The following is an 18,977-nucleotide window of genomic DNA, read 5'->3' on the forward strand; positions in this document are numbered from 1 at the left end:
TCTGTAACAGCACCTTCCTAATCCTCGCCACGCCCCCTGCCCCCCCCCCCCCCACCACCCCCTGACTGCCGTCCTCTCTGTAACAGCACCTTCCTAATCCTCGCCACGCCCCCGACCCCCACCCCCCTGACTGCCGTCCTCTCTGTAGCAGCACCTTCCCAATCCTCTTTCCCCCCCCCCCCCCCCCCCCCCCCCCCCGCAGCCCGCCACCCCCCCTCCGCTCTCTCTGTAACAGCACCTTCCTAATCCTCGCTGCCCCCCACCCCCTGACTGCCGTCCTCTCTGTAACAGCACCTTCCTAATCCCTGCCGCCACACCTCCGGCATCCCCCTGACTGACCCGTGCACGCGTGCTCTCTCCCTCTCTCTCCCTGTCTCTCTCTCTCCCTGTCTCTCTCTCCCTGTCCTCTCTCTCCCTGTCCTCTCTCTCCCTGTCTCTCTCTCCCTGTCTCTCTCTCCTGTCTCTCTCTCCCTGTCTCTCTCTCCCTGTCTCTCTCTCTCCCTGTCCTCTCTCTCTCCCTGTCTCTCTCTCCTCGCCTGTCTCTTCTCTCTCCCTGTCCTCTCTCTGCCTGTCTCTCTCATGCCTGTCTCTCTCTTCCTGTCTCTCTCTCCCTGTCCTCTGCCTGCTCTCTCTCCCTGTCTCGCTCTCCCTGTCTCTCTCTCCCTGTCTCTCTCTCCTGTCTCTCTCTCCCTGTCCCTCTCTCCCTGTCTCTCTCTGCCTGTCTCTCTCTCCCTGTCTCTCTCTCCCTGTCTCTCTCTCCCTGTCTCTCTCTCCCTGTCTCTCTCTCCCTGTCTCTCTCTCCCCTGTCTCTCTCTCCCTGTCTCTCTCTCCCTGTCTGTCTCTCTCCCTGTCTGTCTCTCTCTCCCTGTCTGTCTCTCTCTCCCTGTCTGTCTCTCTCTCCCTGTCTGTCTCTCTCTCTCCCTGTCTGTCTCTCTCTCTCCCTGTCTGTCTCTCTCTCTCCCTGTCTGTCTCTCTCTCTCCCTGTCTGTCTCTCTCTCCCTGTCTGTCTCTCTCTCCCTGTCTGTCTCTCTCTCCCTGTCTGTCTCTCTCTCCCTGTCTGTCTCTCTCTCCCTGTCTGTCTCTCTCTCTCCTGTCTGTCTCTCTCTCCCTGTCTGTCTCTCTCTCCCTGTCTGTCTCTCTCTCCCTGTCTGTCTCTCTCTCCCTGTCTGTCTCTCTCTCCTCCCTGTCTGTCTCTCTCTCCCTGTCTGTCTCTCTCTCCCTGTCTGTCTCTCTCCCCTGTCGCTCTCTCTCCCTGTCTGTCTCTCTCTCCCCTGTCTGTCTCTCTCTCCCTGTCTGTCTCTCTCTCCCTGTCTGTCTCTCTCTGTCTGTCTCTCTCTCTCTCTCCCTGTCTGTCTCTCTCTCCCTGTCTGTCTCTCTCTCCCTGTCTGTCTCTCTCTCCCTGTCTGTCTCTCTCTCCCTGTCTGTCTCTCTCTCCCTGTCTGTCTCTCTCTCCCTGTCTGTCTCTCTCTCCCTGTCTGTCTCTCTCTCCCTGTCCGTCTCTCTCTCCCTGTCCGTCTCTCTCTCCCTGTCCGTCTCTCTCTCCCTGTCCGTCTCTCTCTCCCTGTCTGTCTCTCCCCCTGTCTGTCTCTCTCCCCCTGTCTGTCTCTCTCCCCCTGTCTGTCTCTCCCCCTGTCTGTCTCTCTCCCCCTGTCTGTCTCTCTCCCCCTGTCTGTGTGTCTCTCCCCCCTGTCTGTCCCTCTCTCCCCCTGTCTGTCCCTCTCTCCCCCTGTCTGTCCCTCCTCCCTCCCCCTGTCTGTCCCTCTCTCCCCCTGTCTGTCCCTCTCTCCCCTGTCCGTCCCTCTCTCCCCCTGTCTGTCCCCTCTCTCCCCCTGTCTTCCCCTCTCCTCCCCCGTCTGTCCCTCCTCCTCCCTGTCTGTCCCTCTCTCCCCCTGTCTCCCTCTCTCCCCCCTGTCTGTCCCTCTCTCCCCCTGTCTGTCCCCTCTCTCCCCCTGTCTGTCCCTCTCTCCCCCTGTCTGTCCCTCTCTCCCCCTGTCTGTCCCTCTCTCCCCCTGTCTGTCCCTCTCTCCCCCTGTCTGTCCCTCTCGCCCCTGTTCTGTCCCTCTCTCCCCCTGTCTGTCCCTCTCTCCCCCTGTCTGTCCTCTCTCCCCCTGTCTGTCCCTCTCTCCCCCTGTCTGTCCCTCTCTCACCCCCTGTCTGTCCCTCTCTCCCCCTCTCTGTCCCTCTCTCCCCCTCTCTGTCCCTCTCCCCCCCTGTCTGTCCCTCTCTCTCCCCTTCTGTCCCTCTCTCCCCCTGTCTGTCCCTCTCTCCCCCTGTCTGTCCCTCTCTCTCTCCCCTTCTGTCCCTCTCTCCCCCTGTCTGTCCCTCTCTCCCCCTGTCTGTCCCTCTCTCCCCCTGTCTGTCCCTCTCTCTCCCCCTGTCTGTCCCTCTCTCCCCCCCCTGTCTGTCCCTCTCTCCCCCTGTCTGTCCCTCTCTCCCCCTGTCTGTCCCTCTCCCCCCTGTCCTGTCCCTCTCTCCCCCTGTCTGTCCCTCTCTCTCTCCCCCTGTCTGTCCCTCTCTCCCCCTGTCTGTCCCTCTCTCCCCCTGTCTGTCTCTCTCTCCCCCTGTCTGTCTCTCCCTCTCTCTGTCTCTCCCTCTCTCTGTCTCTCCCTCTCTCTGTCTGTCCCTCTCTCTGTCTGTCCCTCTCTCTGTCTGTCCCTCTCTCTGTCTGTCCCTCTCTCCGTCTGTCCCTCTCTCTGTCTGTCCCTCTCTCCGTCTGTCTCCCCCTCTCTCCGTCTGTCTCCCCCTCTCTCCGTCTGTCTCCCCCTCTCTCCGTCTGTCTCCCCCTCTCTCCGTCTGTCTCCCCCTCTCTCCGTCTGTCTGTCCCTCTCCGTCTGTCTGTCCCTCTCTCCCTGTCTGTCCCTCTCTCCCCCTGTCTGTCCCTCTCCCCCTTCTGTCCCTCTCTCCCCCTGTCTGTCCCTCTCTCCCCCTGTCTGTCCCTCTCTCCCCCTGTCTGTCCCTCTCTCCCCTGTCGTCCCCTCTTCCCCCTGTCTGTCCCTCTCTCCCCCTGTCTGTCCCTCTCTCCCCCTGTCTGTCCTCTCTCCCCCTGTCTGTCCCTCTCTCCCCCTGTCTGTCCCTCTCTCCCCCTGTCTGTCCTTCTCCCCCTTGTCCCTCTCTCCCCTGTCTGTCCCTCTCTCCCCCTGTCTGTCCCTCTTCCCCCTGTCTGTCCCTCTCTCCCCCTGTCTGTCCCTCTCTCCCCCTGTCTGTCTCTCTCTCCCCCTGTCTGTCTCTCTCTCCCCCTGTCTGTCTCTCTCTCCCCCTGTCTGTCCCTCTCTCCCCCTGTCTGTCCCTCTCTCCCCCTGTCTGTCTCTCTCTCCCCCTGTCTGTCCCTCTCTCCCCCTGTCTGTCCCTCTCTCCCCCTGTCTGTCCCTCTCTCTGTCTGTCCCTCTCTCTGTCTGTCCCTCTCTCTGTCTGTCCCTCTCTCTGTCTGTCCCTCTCTCTGTCTGTCCCTCTCTCCCCCTGTCTGTCCCTCTCTCCCCCTGTCTGTCCCTCTCTCCCCTGTCTGTCCCTCTCCTCCTCCCCTGTCTGTCCCTCTCTGCCCCCCTGTCTGTCCCTCGCTCCCCCTGTCTGTCCCTCTCTCCCCCTGTCTGTCCCTCTCTCCCCCCTGTCTGTCCCTCTCTCCCCCTGTCTGTCCCTCTCTCCCCCTGTCTGTCCCTCTCTCCCCCTGTCTGTCCCTCTCTCCCCCTGTCTGTCCCTCTCTCCCCCTGTCTGTCCCTCTCTCCCCCTGTCTGTCTCTCTCTCTCTCCCTGTCTGTCTCTCTCTCTCTCTCTCTCTGTCTCTCTGTCTCTCTCTCTGTCTCTCTCTCTGTCTCTCTCTCTCTCTGTCTCTGTCAGTCCGCCTCGCTCTCTTCCCGCCTCGCACTCTGCCCAGCTCGCCATCGCTCTCGCTTTCTCTTTCTCAACACTTTAATAGGTTGGTCTCTTATTTTGTCCCCTACAGCTTGTGCCAATAACACGGAAGAAGGTGCAAGGCAGCGTTGTGTCACTGGATCATGGATAACGCCATTTTTACAAGCCGTCTACCTCTTTGTACAGTATATCCTCATGGTGAATCTTCTCATTGCATTTTTCAAGTGAGTACATTCTTATTTTCATCTATATGATATAAAAGCATGTAAGACCATAAGACGTAAAAGAGAATTAGGCCACCTGGCCTCTTGTGTCTGCTCCGCCATTCAATCATGGCTGATATTTTTCTCATCCCCATTCTCCTACCTTCTCCCCATAACCCCATATCCCCTTATTGATCAAGAACCTATCTATCTCTGTCTTAAAGACACTCAGTGATTTGGCCTCCACAGCCTTCTGCGGTAAAGAGTTCCACAGATTCACCCACCCTCTGGCTGAGGAAATTCCTCCAGACCTCTGTTTTAAGGGATCATCCCCTTTGTCCAAGGTTCTGAGCACACTTGGTTATTTTTTTCCCCACTATGAATTTGAATGTCCGCCCTTGCTAGCTTCCATTTTAATGTCAATGTGTCACACTGTCATATTTACACCGTCCCAGTAGAAGCACTAGAACCAATGTACAGCACCTAGCTATTTGTTCTGGAAATTTCATCACTCAAAGGATTGTGAATCTTTGGAATTCTCAATCCCGGAGAGCTGCAGTTATCAATCATTCAAGACAGAGGTTGATAGATTTTTGGGTACTGAGGGATGTCGAGCTAGTGCGACCATGGATTTGAGGTAGAAGATCAGCCATAATCTTGTTGAATGGTCCTCAAAGAGCCAAATGACCTACTCCAACTCTTATTTGTTCTCTAGCCTGCCATTGGTAGTCCTCTCTCTCTCTCTCTCTCTCTCTCTCTCTCTCTCTCTCTCTCTCTCTCTCTCTCTCTCTCTCTCTCTCTCTCTCTCTAATACCCTTTCTAAGTTACTTCGCTTTCCACCTCTTCTCAATTTTTGGTCACCTCTCCTTTTCTTCACTGTCCATGCTTTTGGGATTGCATGACAGCGGGTGTTTGATGTACTTACTTGCCTTGTAACCTCATTTCACTTTTACATCACATTTTTTAAATGCAGAAAACCTTGGCTTGAGTGAAAATGAAGGGTAAACCAATAAATGAGAACATTGGGATGATCAAAAGTTCAGTTAAATGAGTTTAAGAATATTTTTGAGAGTAAGGTGGTGGGATTTCAGATGGTGGGAGTTAGGAAGCTGAAGGCACAGTCACTGGTGTGAGGGGGGGAATTATCAGCAGGTGTCTGATATTTAAACAGTCTAAAAACTAGCAATTAGGAAATGAAGTATTGTTGAAAGAAGAGAAGTTGTAACATTTCATCTGGCACTCATCTGGACATTCGCAGGAATATCAAATGGAAAAGCTATTAAAAAGTTCCCTTTATATTTGGCAGTTTTGCAAATATCCTGGCACGTGTAAGATGGAAAGCTTTGACATGTCCCTCTTCAGCGATATTCAAATTCTGTACTTACAAACAGCGAGACAGTAAATTTTGATAAAATTTGAGCACTACCTAATATTTAATCCGTTCAAATACAGGGAATTGTTTTTGGCATCATGTTCAATTAAACATGTCCAGATGTTTTATGACTTTGTCCTTAAAGCTTTTCAAATGCTGTTTAAATAGCCATAATTCTTAATATCCAAAGTTACAGTAAATAATGTTCTTCTTTCCCATCTTTCAGCAATGTGTATTTCCAAGTGAAGGCCATTTCAAACATTGTATGGAAATATCAACGGTACCACTTTATCATGGCATATCACGAGAAACCCGTTCTACCGCCGCCCCTCATCATCCTCAACCACTTTGCTTTATTGATCTCACGCATTTGCCGACATGGAAGGAAACATGATCGAGGTCAAGGAGGGCCAAGTAAGGCAAATTTTCCAAATGCCAACTGCACAGCAGCTGAATATATTTGTGTTTGGGAGTCCTTGCAAACATCTGGCATTGCAGCATTTCTGGGAAGGCAAACATTCACTAGTCTCCACAGTTGATCTCTTGTTAAATTCTTGGCACATCTTCAATATTAGTTTGTCTTCAGTGCTGTAAAAGTACAGGTTGTCCTCTGCTTTTATCCACTGTCTGCTTTCAGACAGGGTTGTTTCAGTTTGTGTTTTTACAGAATTGTTCATGTTTTTCTCTTTTCCTCTTGCCGGCCCACCCAAAAAGGAGAGAAATTCTTGTTTATCATCTATTTTAGCATTTTGACGTTTGGTCAGAGCAGCCCCTGTGATATGTATGTGCTGTCCTTCCCTCCTCTGTCAGTATGTCTTAAAAAATGACCCTGGACATTAATCTGCATTCTAAATTCAATGAATATTAGTCCATGGGTTATCATATTCAAATAGCATTGAATTTTTGAAAGCTGCTAATTTAATAAATCTACTTTCTGCTACAACCCTTATGTTTAATGTTGGAAATCCTACGGATCTCATCTGCCTATTCTATTTCTTTCAGAATTGTTTGTAAGTGAGAATGATCAGAAAAAGTTGCATGACTTTGAAGAGCAATGTGTGGAAAAGTATTTCCATGAAAAGGAAGATCGGTTTCATTCAGGGAGTGAGGAACGAATTCGACTGACTTCAGAAAGGTAAAGCTTCTCATTTTATAGAGCTGAAATCTGAGCCCTAGTTTTGATCCAGATTTACAATGATCAGACTCTTGCCTGAAATTTCCATGTCCAGTGGATTATTTGAAATGAAAATGAAATGAAAATCACTTATTGTCACGAGTAGGCTTCAATGAAGTTACTGTGAAAAGCCCCGAGTCGCCACATTCCGGCGCCTGTCCGGGGAGGCTGGTACGGGAATCGAACCGTGCTACTGGCCTGCTTGGTCTGCTTTAAAAGCCAGCGATTTAGCTCAGTGAGCTAAACCAGCCCCTGTTGACAGTTTTGACAGTGCAGGGCCTGTGGAGACAAGTTTGAGTGTCATTTTCTGCACAGCAAAGGTTGTAAAGAGCAAGGGAATGGAAGGTGAGTTTTGGAGATGCTAAGGACCGCATATTGGCTCGGATACAAAGAATTCCCTGCTGTCCAAATTGTGCAGAATCTTTAATAGTCATTGGAATTGTCAGAAGGAGGGCCCAATTTAATATTTCATATGATGGTCAGAACCTCCAATGCAGAAATGGAACATCGTTGAAAAGTTTATTTAATTTTAGTTGAACTTTACTCAACTACAATTGAATTCAAATTTCACGACTTGTAACATAACCTCGATGGCAGTGCGTCTTTACTGAGGTCAGCTGTACATCACCAGTATGTATATGGAAACACATGAACTTTTTCTGGAGGGGTTAATGTTTTCCATGAAGAAATTGAAGATGTAAAAGTTGGAGCCCATAATATTAACAGTTTCATAAGCTGATATCTTTATAGAATTGTAGAAAGGTTAGGGTACAAAGGGAGGCCTATCATCCTGTTATGTCTGTGCTGGTTAGTGTACAGAGGGAGGCCAATCACCCTGTTATGTCTGTGCTGGTTAGGGTACAGAGGGAGGCCTATCACCCTGTTATGTCTGTGCTGGTTAGGGTATAGAGGGAGGCCTATCATTCTGTTATGTCTGTGCTGGTTAGGGTACAGAGGGAGGCCTATCACCCTGTTATGTCTGTGCTGGTTAGGGTATAGAGGGAGGCCCATCACCCTGTTATGTCTGTGCTGGTTCTCTAAGAGTTACTTGGCTATTCCCACTCCCTTGCCTTTTCCCAGTAGCCTTTTTCTGTTCGGGTGTTTATCTAATTTCTGTTTGATAGCTATGATTGAATCTGTTTCTATCACATTCTCAGGCAATGCATTCCAAGTATTTTTTTTAATTTAGTGTACCCAATTATTTTTTTTCAGTTAAGGGACAATTTAGCGAGGCCAATCCACCTACCCTGCACATCTTTGGGTTGTGGGGATGAGACCCACGCAGACACAGAAAAAATGAATGCATTCCAAGTATGGTTCCTGTGTTAGCACTGTTGCTTCACAGCACCAGGGTCCCAGGTTCGATTCCCGGCTTGGGTCACTGTCTGTGCGGAGTCTGCACGTTCTCCCTGTGTCTGCGTGGGTTTCCTCCGGGTGCTCCGGTTTCCTCCGGGTGCTCCGGTTTCCGCCCGCAAGTCCCGAAAGACGTGCTGTTAGGTCATTAGGGCATTCTGAATTCTCCGTCCGTGTACCCGAACAGGCGGCGGAATGTGGCGACTAGGGGCTTTTCACAGTAACTTCATTGCAGTGTTAATGTAAGCCAACTTGTGACACTAATAAAGATTATTATACTGTACTTGCTGCTTTGTGGTATGTGCAGAAGGGATAAAGTTGAGTTTAATTGGTTAAAGATTTTCTGGATGTTACAATTTGTTTTGTGTGTGAACTGCTTCTAACTTTGAAAGATCACCCTTTCACATTCTGTCCCATCACAACCATCTGCTGCTGAAACACTTATTGCTGCCTTTGCAAACCTCAGGCTTGCATCATCCAATATTATAATAATCTTTTATTGTCACAGGCAGGCTTGCATGAACACTGCAATGACGTTACTGTGGGAAACCCCCTAGTCGCCACATCCCAGCGCCTGTTCGGGGACACTGAGGGAGAATTCAGAATGTCCAAATTACCTAATAGTCTCCTGGCAAGCTTCCAATACTCCACTCTTCCCCCTGTAAACTTCAATTCATCCAAAACTCATCCCCACGTATCCTATCTCCTACTAAGTCCTGTACCTGTTGCTTCTGTATTTGCTGACTTGCCACATTAATGCCTCCCATTTGAAATTTTAATTAGTGTTTAAATACCTTAAACACATAGAACATAGAACACTACAGCGCAGTACGGGCCCTTCGGCCCTCGATGTTGCGCCGACCTGTGAAACCATCTGAAGCCTATCTGACCTACACTATTCCATTTTCATCCATATGTCTATCCAGTGACCACTTAAATGCCCTTAAAGTTGGCGAGTCTACTACTGTTGCAGGCAGGGCGTTCCACACCCCTACTACTCTCTGAGTAAAGAAACTGCCTCTGATATCTGTCCTATATCTATCACCCCTCAATTTAAAGCTATGTCCCCTCGTGTTGGTCATCACCATCCGAGGAAAAAGACTCTCACTGTCCACCCTATCTAACCCTCTGACTATCTTATATGTCTCTATTAAGTCACCTCTGAGCCTTCTCCTCTCTAATGAAAACAACCTCAAGTCCCTGAAATTCTATTAAGTCACATCTCATCCATCTCCATAATTCCTCTTGTTCTGAAGCCCTTTATAGCACAGTTCCTGAGCTTTCTGCTTCACCAACTCTGCCTTTGAATATAACCCCTGCCTTTGCCCAGTCGTGGCTATACCACCCAAGACCTAAGCTCGGGAATATTCTTTTTTTTAATAAACAATTTTATGGAGGTATTTTTGGCATATAAAACAAGGACAGTGTATAGTAACTCATATTGCATTCTCGCAAGGACCTGCCTAAACCACCCCTTACTTTACTCTACCCTAGCCCCCCCCAGCTAACGATTAATTATCCGCGAAGAAGTCAATGAATGGCTGCCAGCCCCAGGCGAACCCTGATAGTGAACCTCTCAAGGCAAATTTAACTTTCTCTAGATCGAGAAAGCTTGCCATGTCCGATAGCCATACTTCGGTCTTTGGGGGCTTTGAGTCCCTCCATGCCAACAGTATTTGTCGTCGGGCTACCAGGGAAGCAAAGGCCAAGACATCGGCCTCCTTCTCCTCCTGGACTCCCGGGTCCTCCGACACCCCAAAGATTGCCACCTCAGGACTCATTACCATCCCGGTTTTCAAAACCCGGGACATGATGTCCGCGAATCCCTGCCAGTACCCCCTGAGTTTAGGGCACGACCGGAACATGTGCACGTGATTAGCCGGCCCACCGGCGCATCTGGCACGTCCTCCAGCCCGAACGCTGAGGAATATTCTGCCTAAACTTTTGCTTCTACAACTCCTGTTCAATAGCTCTCTCCACAACCTGCCTCAGTGAACATGGTTTTGCTCACCCTGCATCCCTGATCTCCTCTGGCATGATGTTCCTTTTATGTGCTAAAGCTGCTATAAATGTAAGTTGTATTGAAGTTTCAAATTAGCAAAATTTTAAAACGATATTGTTCAGTATGAAGTAATTGAGTTATTCTTTCTCTTTAGAGTTGAAAATATGTCCATTCAATTAAAAGAAGTAGGTGACCGTGTAAATTATATCAAGCGTTCATTACAAACATTGGACGGTCAAATTGGACACCTGCAGGACCTGTCTGCCCTTACAGTGGACACGTTGAAAGCACTGACTGCTCAGAAAGCTTCAGAGGCCACGAAGGTGCACAATGAAATTACTCGTGAGCTGAGCATTTCAAGAAATCTTGGAGAGAATCTTTCTGATGCCCCAATCAAAACTTCACTGAAAAATAAGCACAGCATTGGAACTTACTTTGGCTCCTCTTTTTCTCAGCGAGGGATGGACACTGGTGATTCTGTCTGTACTGATGGTTCTCTTCAAGCCTACATTAACACTTCCCAAAGAGAGGTGTTATACAGGAAATTTGGTCAAGATTTTCTTCCAGGTTCCCAGATGAATGAACTGAATGTTCAAGAGGCTGGTTCCTCAGGCTGTGCCTTATTACTAAATGCAGCGTCCCCTTCTGAACTTTGGCAGGGAAGCCACATGGGGCTGGGAAAGACCCAATCTCTGACCAGTGATCAGAAACCAGGAAAGTCATTCCACAGCATACCAAATCTCTCCTCCCCATCTGCCAAATTTTTTGTTAGTACCCCATCTCAGCCAAGTGGTACAAGCCAGCTGGAGCTAGTACCAGATTCATGCAATTCCGCTAAAACTGGTGTAGATGCTGATGGCAGTTCTGTTGAATTTGGGGCCTTTGTCGGTAAGTATCGTGACGTTGTTTGTGATTGCTGCTGTCCTTCTGATCCTGCTTGCAGCTTCTGTTGCCATGCTACCACCACAGCTTGCTTTGAGACTGAAGGATATTTCAACCACGCATTCATTGACACTGAGAGTAGCACAGACACTGACAACAGTAATGACCGAAGCACTGAATACGATCTGAGCACTATGCACGACTTTGAGAACCAGTTTGAAAAGAGCGGACCTCTGCGCACAGGAGACTTTGCTTCAGCCACCATGTTCAATAAAGAAACCCATGAACAATACAGAAAAGGGGAAAGAGTTTTGGACGCTGACTTCATACAGGTTATCGAATTGCGAGGTCAACATATTAATATTGGGAACTGTGCAGGACAGATGAATGACCTGTGGAACAAAACCCAATTGAGAGGTTTGAGCTCCTGTACCACTGTAACTTTGCGGGACTTCTGCTGGTTGCAGGTGACTTCACTGTTGGTGCATTGCTTGGGCCTCTCCTTGGTTTAATTTTCCCTTCTCTATCTCCTTTATTTTGGTTGTCACAATAAGGCACCATAGCTGTATTCTGTTTCCCCAACTTAGTAACATTATAGAATATTAATTTGAATGTCTCAGATTTTACCTCAAACCAATGCTTGGTTTTCAGCAGTTTTGAGCGTTTGTACACTTTGGTCATTGGCCAACTAGCTTTTCTAACATCATGATGAGGGCGAGCCTAGCTGAGGGCGAGCCTAGTTGAGGGTGAGCCTAGTTGAGGGCGAGCCTAGTTGAGGGTGAGCCTAGTTGAGGGCGAGCCTAGTTGAGGGCGAGCCTAGCTGAGGGCGAGCCTAGTTGAGGGCGAGCCTAGTTGAGGGCGAGCCTAGTTGAGGGCGAGCCTAGTTGAGGGTGAGCCTAGTTGAGGGTGAGCCTAGTTGAGGGTGAGCCTAGCTGAGGGCGAGCCTAGTTGAGGGTGAGCCTAGTTGAGGGTGAGCCTAGCTGAGGGCGAGCCTAGTTGAGGGCGAGCCTAGTTGAGGGTGAGCCTAGTTGAGGGTGAGCCTAGTTGAGGGTGAGCCTAGCTGAGGGTGAGCCTAGTTGAGGGCGAGCCTAGTTGAGGGCGAGCCTAGTTGAGGGTGAGCCTAGTTGAGGGTGAGCCTAGTTGAGGGTGAGCCTAGCTTTGCTAACATCATGGTGAGGGTGAGCCTAGTTGAGGGTGAGCCTAGTTGAGGGTGAGTCTAGTTGAGGGTGAGTCTAGCTTTGCTAACATCATGATGAGGGTGAGCCTAGTTGAGGGTGAGTCTAGCTTTGCTAACATCATGATGAGGGTGAGACTAGTTGAGAGTGAGCCTAGTTGAGGGTGAGACTAGCTTTGCTAACATCATGATGAGGGTGAGCCTAGTTGAGGGTGAGCCTAGTTGAGGGTGAGCCTAGTTGAGGGTGAGCCTAGTTGAGGGTGAGCCTAGTTGAGGGTGAGACTAGTTGAGGGCGAGCCTAGTTGAGGGCGAGCCTAGCTGAGGGCGAGCCTAGCTGAGGGCGAGCCTAGTTGAGGGTGAGCCTAGTTGAGGGTGAGCCTAGCTTTGCTAACATCATGATGAGGGTGAGACTAGTTGAGGGTGAGTCTAGCTTTGCTAACATCATGATGAGGGTGAGACTAGTTGGGTAGAAAGTTTGATGAAGTCACTGAAAATTTTTCGTTTTAACTTGTTCTGTGCTGAAGTCGAACAACATCCAAATCTATAACTTCAGTTCTTAGCATGGTTTTAAACCAAATTCATTGAAGGGAAAGCACAGAGATAGCCTGTTGTAATGTTAGTCTGATTTATAGTGGCATTTTCAGCATAGACTTTTCCTGGCTTTACCTTTTGACATCTAAATGGTGTCAATAAAGTTGGATTTTGCCAATCAGTGCAAGTTACAGCCAAGGCCTATTTAACTCTGTCTTGTTTATGTCTGTGGGAACTTGAAACAGTTGTTTAATTAGCAAGGATATATTAATTGAAACATACACATTTGCAACTGTATACATTTAAACCAACTGGTGTAAAATACATTTCTTCATCAAATGGTTTTTGCCACTTGCAAAATGAAGTTTCTGGCTCCATTGACATTGCAGTCCTTTGTGCCTGTTATTGGGGACATTGCAGTCCTTTGTGCCTGTTATTGGGGACATTGCAGTCCTTTGTGCCTGTTATTGGGGACATTGCAGTCCTTTGTGCCTGTTATTGGGGACATTGCAGTCCTTTGTGCCTGTTATTAGGGACATTGCAGTCCTTTGTGCCTGTTATTGGGGACATTGCAGTCCTTTGTGCCTGTTATTGGGGACATTGCAGTCCTTTGTGCCTGTTATTGGGGACATTGCAGTCCTTTGTGCCTGTTATTAGGGACATTGCAGTCCTTTGTGCCTGTTATTGGGGACATTGCAGTCCTTTGTGCCTGTTATTGGGGACATTGCAGTCCTTTGTGCCTGTTATTGGGGACATTGCAGTCCTTTGTGCCTGTTATTGGGTATATGGTGTGTGAGGTCAGATCAGAAACTTTCCAAAATTGCATGTACTTACTAACATTTTGTATTGTCAGTTTGTTAGCATCCATATAATGAATTTTGTGTTAATATAACTTTTTGTCTACATTAGGCCACAAAGACAACTTGGAGCTCCCAAAATCAGGAACAAGGGAAGCAGTGAAGTTGAAAGAGCAGAACTTGGCGATCGGAATTGTTCATGATTTGGTACAGGTTGAGATTTTTCTCTCTCCTTTTCACTTTGTGCCTCTTTTGAAATGTATATTAATACCTCGTGTCTTTACCAGGGAGTTCATCGTGGTGACCATCATTTGAGGGCTGTGAATTCTTATGCAGGATTTGCTGAGCTTCATGGCGACCATTTGACTTCCAGGGCATCTGTCCATGCAGTTTCTTGTAAGTTTTCAACTCTCCATGGTGGACTGCCATATGTTTCTGCTTCAGAGTGCACTGTACAGATATAGTTCCAGCAAGCAGTTGAAAGAACTCTCGACACTGAATTTTTAATAATCGGAAGTATGGTTGATTGGGATCAACTTTTTCAGACCGTAAGATTTTAATAAGAAAAGCTAGATAAGCAGCTAGACTGTTTGAAATGAAAATCGCTTATTGTCACGAGTAGGCTTCAATGAAGTTACTGTGAAAAGCTCCTAGTTGCCACATTCCGGCGCCTGTTCGGGGAGGCTGGTACGGGAATTGAACCGTGCTGCTGGCCTGTCTTGGTCTGCTTTAGAAGCCAGCGATTTAGCCCAGTGTGCTAAACCAGCCCCTTTGATGGTAGGAGTTTGATGGTAGGAGTGTAGATTTGCAGTTTCATGAGACCAGTCAGGCACATTTCCCCAAGTGGTCATTCCTTGATCTCCATCTAACATTTGCAGTGATAAAATTGAAGGCCAAATTGGCTTTATTACTTTTGTGCAATCCTCATTGTAGGATACATTGGCAGCACACCAAAAACAGCCATTTATTCACCCTCTCTGATAGGAAATGACATGCAAGTTCAAAGCAGAAGAACAAGAGAATACAGTCTGCTTTATCCTTTTGATATTGAGTACATCAAGCCAAATTGACAACCACCTAATATGACCATCTGCCCATTCCCCACAAAATGTGAATTGGACCAATCTGTAATAATGGTGGAAACTGAACATTCCTTCAAGACCACAAACTACTGAACTTCCACCTCTAAATTTAAAAAAAAGTTACCGTCCTAAAATAAACGGCTCCAAAGAAATCCAAGTCATAACCCAATCAGAATTTTTTTTTTTTTTTAATTATTCATTCATGGGATTATGGATATCACTGGCTAGGCCGGCATTTATTACCCATACCTAATTGCCCTTGGGAAGGTGGTGGTGTGCTGCCTTCTTGAACTGTTGCAGTCCCTGAGGTGTCGGTACACCCACTGCGCTGCTTGGGAGGGAGTTCCAGAATTCTGAGCCAGCCACAGTGAAGGAATGCCTTTATATTTCCAAGTCAGGATGGTGAGTGGTTTAGACGAGATTTGCAGGTGGTGGCATTTCCACATGTCTGCTGCCCTTGTCCTCTATGAACAATCCCTGGCGGCACTGTGGTTAGCACTGCTGCTCAAAGCACCAGGGACCCGGATTCGATTCTGGTCTCAGGTGACTGTGTGTTCATGGAGTCTGCACATTCTCACCGTGTCTGCATGCGTTTCTCCGGGTGCTCCGGTTTCCCCCCTCAGTCTAACGATGTGCAGGTTAAGTGGATTGGCCTTGCTAAATTGCCCCTTAGTGTCCCAAGATGTGCAGTTAGTTGGGGTTGTGGAGATAGGGCAAGGGAGTGGGCCGAGGTGGGGTGCTCTTCTGCAGGGTCAGTGCAGGCTTGGTGCCAAATGGCCGCTTCCTTCTGCACTATAGGGATTCTATGAAGCCCTGTAGGTCAGTTAGACCCTTTGCTGCCAGCTCAACTTGAGCACTGGTTGGTGCTCTTTCTTGTGTTGACCTGATCTTAGACTTCAGTGTTAGTTGGCTGCAGCTGATCGGAGGTGGTTTCATTGAATATACAATCCGTTTCTGACGCAAAACATCCAAAGGATATTTCTTTTCAGCAGCAAAGCTGAGAATGAGATGAAGATTTGTCTTATTGGAATAGAAAGAGTGCTTCATATTAAACATTCTTCCCCTTTGCTGAGGATATTCTATTTTGTACATTGAACTTGAGATTGAATATTACTAAGTAACCTAATGTGTTGTAGCAGGCGGATAGTATTGTAATGAACAAGGCCAGAAACTGTCTGTCCTTTATGCATATTAGTTATTAAATTTAGATTTGCATGTAAGTAGCTTTGAATCTCCGAGCTTATACTGTGCAATTATGTCTATGAATAGCTGAGTACACTTGGTAAAATATTTGCTAGCATATCTACGGCCATTACTGTCATCACTGTCATCGACAGGATGTTCAGTGTTTACCTTATACAATGTCTAGCAAATTCTATTTGATTTGTTGAGGAAGGTCACTGAAATGCTTTGACAGTAGGAAGTTTATTGGAGTGTGAAGTGCTTGAATATATGCCAACTTTTTCGTACGTTCGGGCCTTCCGATTCCTTTGCTCAGCTTTTCACGATGAGGATATTCTCGTGACTGTATTGAAGCCCTTTACAAAAAGAGCTGTCTTAGTGTTAACTTTAATCCTTTTCTGTTTACTTCAGTACAAGGTCAGGGTGTTAAAGACTGGATCAGGGCGTCTGCTGAAGACTTAACGTTCCACCGAGAGGATTCAAAGACTTCCCTGCTGGTCAGTCTGATTTTGTCTGTTGTCAAATAATGTCATTATTGTGACTACTTTTCATTCCTGGAATATGGCCACCGCTGTCAAAGCCAGCATTTATTGTCCATCCCTAATTGCCCTTGAGAATCATAGAATCCCTACAGTGCAGAAGGAGGCCATTTGACCCATCAAGTCTGCACTGACCCTCTGAATGAGCACTCTACCCATATCCACTCCCACATCTATCCAGCCCTATCCCTGTAACCCCATAACCTAAACTGTACATCCCTGAACACCAAGGAGCAATTTATCATGGCCAATCCACCTGACCACATCTTTGGACTGTGGGAGGAAACCGGAGCACCCGGAGGAAACCCACGCACACACGGGGAGGAAGTGTAAACTCCACACAGACAGCCACCTGAGGCTGGAATTGAACCCGGGTGCTGAGACAGCAGTGCTAACCACTGTGCTACCATGCTGCTCATTAATAAAATAATAATATTGTAGATGGTGAGCTGCAGTCCATGAATTATACATTTTCATATTGGTTTTACGGTCAACTGAGTACGTTGCTTTGAAGGGCTATTGAGAGTCAAACACATTGCTGTGGGTCGAGTTACATAAGCCAGACTGGAGTTTTCCAGATATATTTAATTAGCTGAATTTAAATTCTCCAACTGTTGTGCTGAAGTTTGAAGTCCCATCATTAGTGCAGGCTTCTGTACTCCGAGTGTAGTCACACAACCTCTGCTACTCATTAATAATTTTGTTTTGTTTTTAACAGGAAAATAAACCTTTTGAATAGAGAAATACAGAATGTTGATATCTCTGCCTAGGATTTATATTGAAACTATACATTTGGCTTAACCAGTTTGTGACTATTTATGCTCCATTCGGCTCTACTTCATCTCACAGCAGTATATCCTGCTTGATTCCTCTTTTTAAAAAAGCTTATTCATGACCCCTAATTTTGGATTTTAAAGGAATATTTATTTCATCAGTTGTCGTATGCTGCTTATTTTGTCCTATTCTTCAGCTGCTTCATCAATGACCTCCCTTCCATCAGTAGGTCAGAAGTGGGGATGTTTGCGGATGACTGCACAATGTTCAGCACCATTTGCGACGACTCAGATAATGAAGCAGTTTGTGTCCAAATGCAGCAAGACCTGGACAATATCCAGGCTCGGGGCTGACAAGTGGCAAGTTACGTTTGCACAATGGCCACCTCTGAGAGAGGATCTAACCACCGCCCCATGACATTCAATGGCATTACTATTGCTGAATCCCCCCACAATCAACAACTTGGGAGTTACCATTGACCAGAAATTGAACTGGACTAGCCATATTAATACTGTGGTTACCAGGGCAGGTCAAAGGCTAGGAATCCTGTGGCGAGTAACTCAACTCCTGACCCCCAAAGCCTGTCCACCATCTACAAGGCACAAGTCAGCAGTGTAATGGAACACTCCCCACTTGCCTGGATGAGCGCAGCTCCAACAACACTCAAGAAGCTCGGCACCATCCAGGACAAAGCAGCCCCGCTTGATTGCTCCTCCTTCCACAAACATCCAAACCCTCCACCACCGGCGCACAGTGGCAGCCGTGTATACCATCTACAAGATGCACTGCAGGAACTCACCACGGTTCCTTAGACAGCACCTTCTAAACGCACGATCACTACCATCTAAAAGGACAAGAGCAGCAGATACCTGGGAACCCCACCACCTGGAGGTTCCCCTCCAAGTCACTCCCCACCCTGACTGGGAAATATATCGGCCGTTCCTTCACTGTCGCTGGGGCAACATCCTGGAACTCCCACCCTAACAGCACAGTGGGTGTATCTACACCTCGAGGACTCCAGCGGGTCAAGAAGGCAGCTCACCACCACCTTCTGAAGGGCAACTAGGGATGGGCAATAAATGCTGGCCTAGCCAGCGATGCCCATATCCTGTAAATTAATATTTTAAAAATGTAGTTCTTAAAATGTTATGTTATTTCAAATGTTTAGATGATCTCCTAGCCCTGCAAGCCACATAGATCCCAGATCTGCTGGTGGGTACAGCTGCTGATATGGAGTTGCAGCTCATTTTGTTGCCGGTAGCACTGAATTAGGCATAAGGAAAACAGTCAGTGCTGCTTTTCTGGTCACTTTGACTTCTCAATAGCTGTGGAATTAATTAGGGTTTGCTTTTGTTGCTGTTATTATAATTCTGTGAATTTAAATTCAGCATTTTTACTTTCCAACAACATGCATCCAAGCTGGGCGGCACGGTGGCGCAGAGGTTAGCTCTGCTGCCTATGGCACTGAGGACCCGGGTTTGATCCCGGTCCCGGGTCACTGTCCGTGTGGAGTTTGCATATTCTCCCCGTGTCTGCGTGGGTTTCACCCCCACAACCCAAAGATGTGCAGGATAGGTGGATTGACCATGCTAAATTGTCCCTTAATTGGAAAAAATAATTGGGTACACTAAATTTATAAAAGAAAACACGCATATTATCTAAAACTAGGCAGGTTAGCTTGTGATTTTATGTATTAATGGCATAGCAAAAGTGTGGTATTTATGAACATTCTTGAGCATTTGGTAACGTTTCCATCTGGATGTCGATGTCCAGTATCTGCATTCTCTCATGTTGCCATTTTTCTGAAATGCCAATTCGTAAACTGCTTGTTGTGGGTGACTGAAACCATGGAAGTTGATCGTAAGTGGATATGCTCACTACGTCCAATTCATATACAAAGTTCACATGAATGATATCAGTAACAAAAGGCAGTCGAATAACCAACAAAAAGACAGCATGATTTATGCGTTAGATTAAAGAAAAGCTAGTGGAGTGTTAGGGTGACCCCCCCCTACTCTATTGTGCTGCTTCTCTTGTAAAATGTGATTGATTATCAGCCTTTCAGCC

The 18,977-nt window shown here is 47.5% G+C and overlaps 1 protein-coding gene across 7 annotated transcripts in view; it reads left to right on the forward strand.

Moving 5' to 3' along the window:
• Positions 1–18,977, forward strand: part of trpm7 (transient receptor potential cation channel, subfamily M, member 7) — a 215,726-nt gene that overhangs the window by 131,531 nt on the left and 65,218 nt on the right. For 3 of the 7 annotated variants that reach the window (XR_005462557.1, XM_038813821.1, XM_038813824.1), the window contains 7 exons: positions 3,937–4,069; positions 5,647–5,834; positions 6,423–6,555; positions 10,104–10,837; positions 13,446–13,546; positions 13,621–13,729; positions 16,009–16,094. Coding sequence is in view for 6 of the 7 variants with exons in the window: in XM_038813821.1 (XP_038669749.1) it covers positions 3,937–4,069; positions 5,647–5,834; positions 6,423–6,555; positions 10,104–10,837; positions 13,446–13,546; positions 13,621–13,729; positions 16,009–16,094 (1,484 nt within the window). In the remaining variant the exon portion in view is untranslated. Of the gene's footprint in view, positions 1–3,936; positions 4,070–5,646; positions 5,835–6,422; positions 6,556–10,103; positions 11,249–13,445; positions 13,547–13,620; positions 13,730–16,008; positions 16,095–18,977 lie in introns of all 7 variants that reach the window. The other 4 variants (XM_038813819.1, XM_038813820.1, XM_038813818.1 and 1 more) reach the window with 2 other exon arrangements.

This window comes from Scyliorhinus canicula, chromosome 12 (genome assembly GCF_902713615.1).
Source record: "Scyliorhinus canicula chromosome 12, sScyCan1.1, whole genome shotgun sequence".
NCBI classification, from domain to species: domain Eukaryota; kingdom Metazoa; phylum Chordata; class Chondrichthyes; order Carcharhiniformes; family Scyliorhinidae; genus Scyliorhinus; species Scyliorhinus canicula.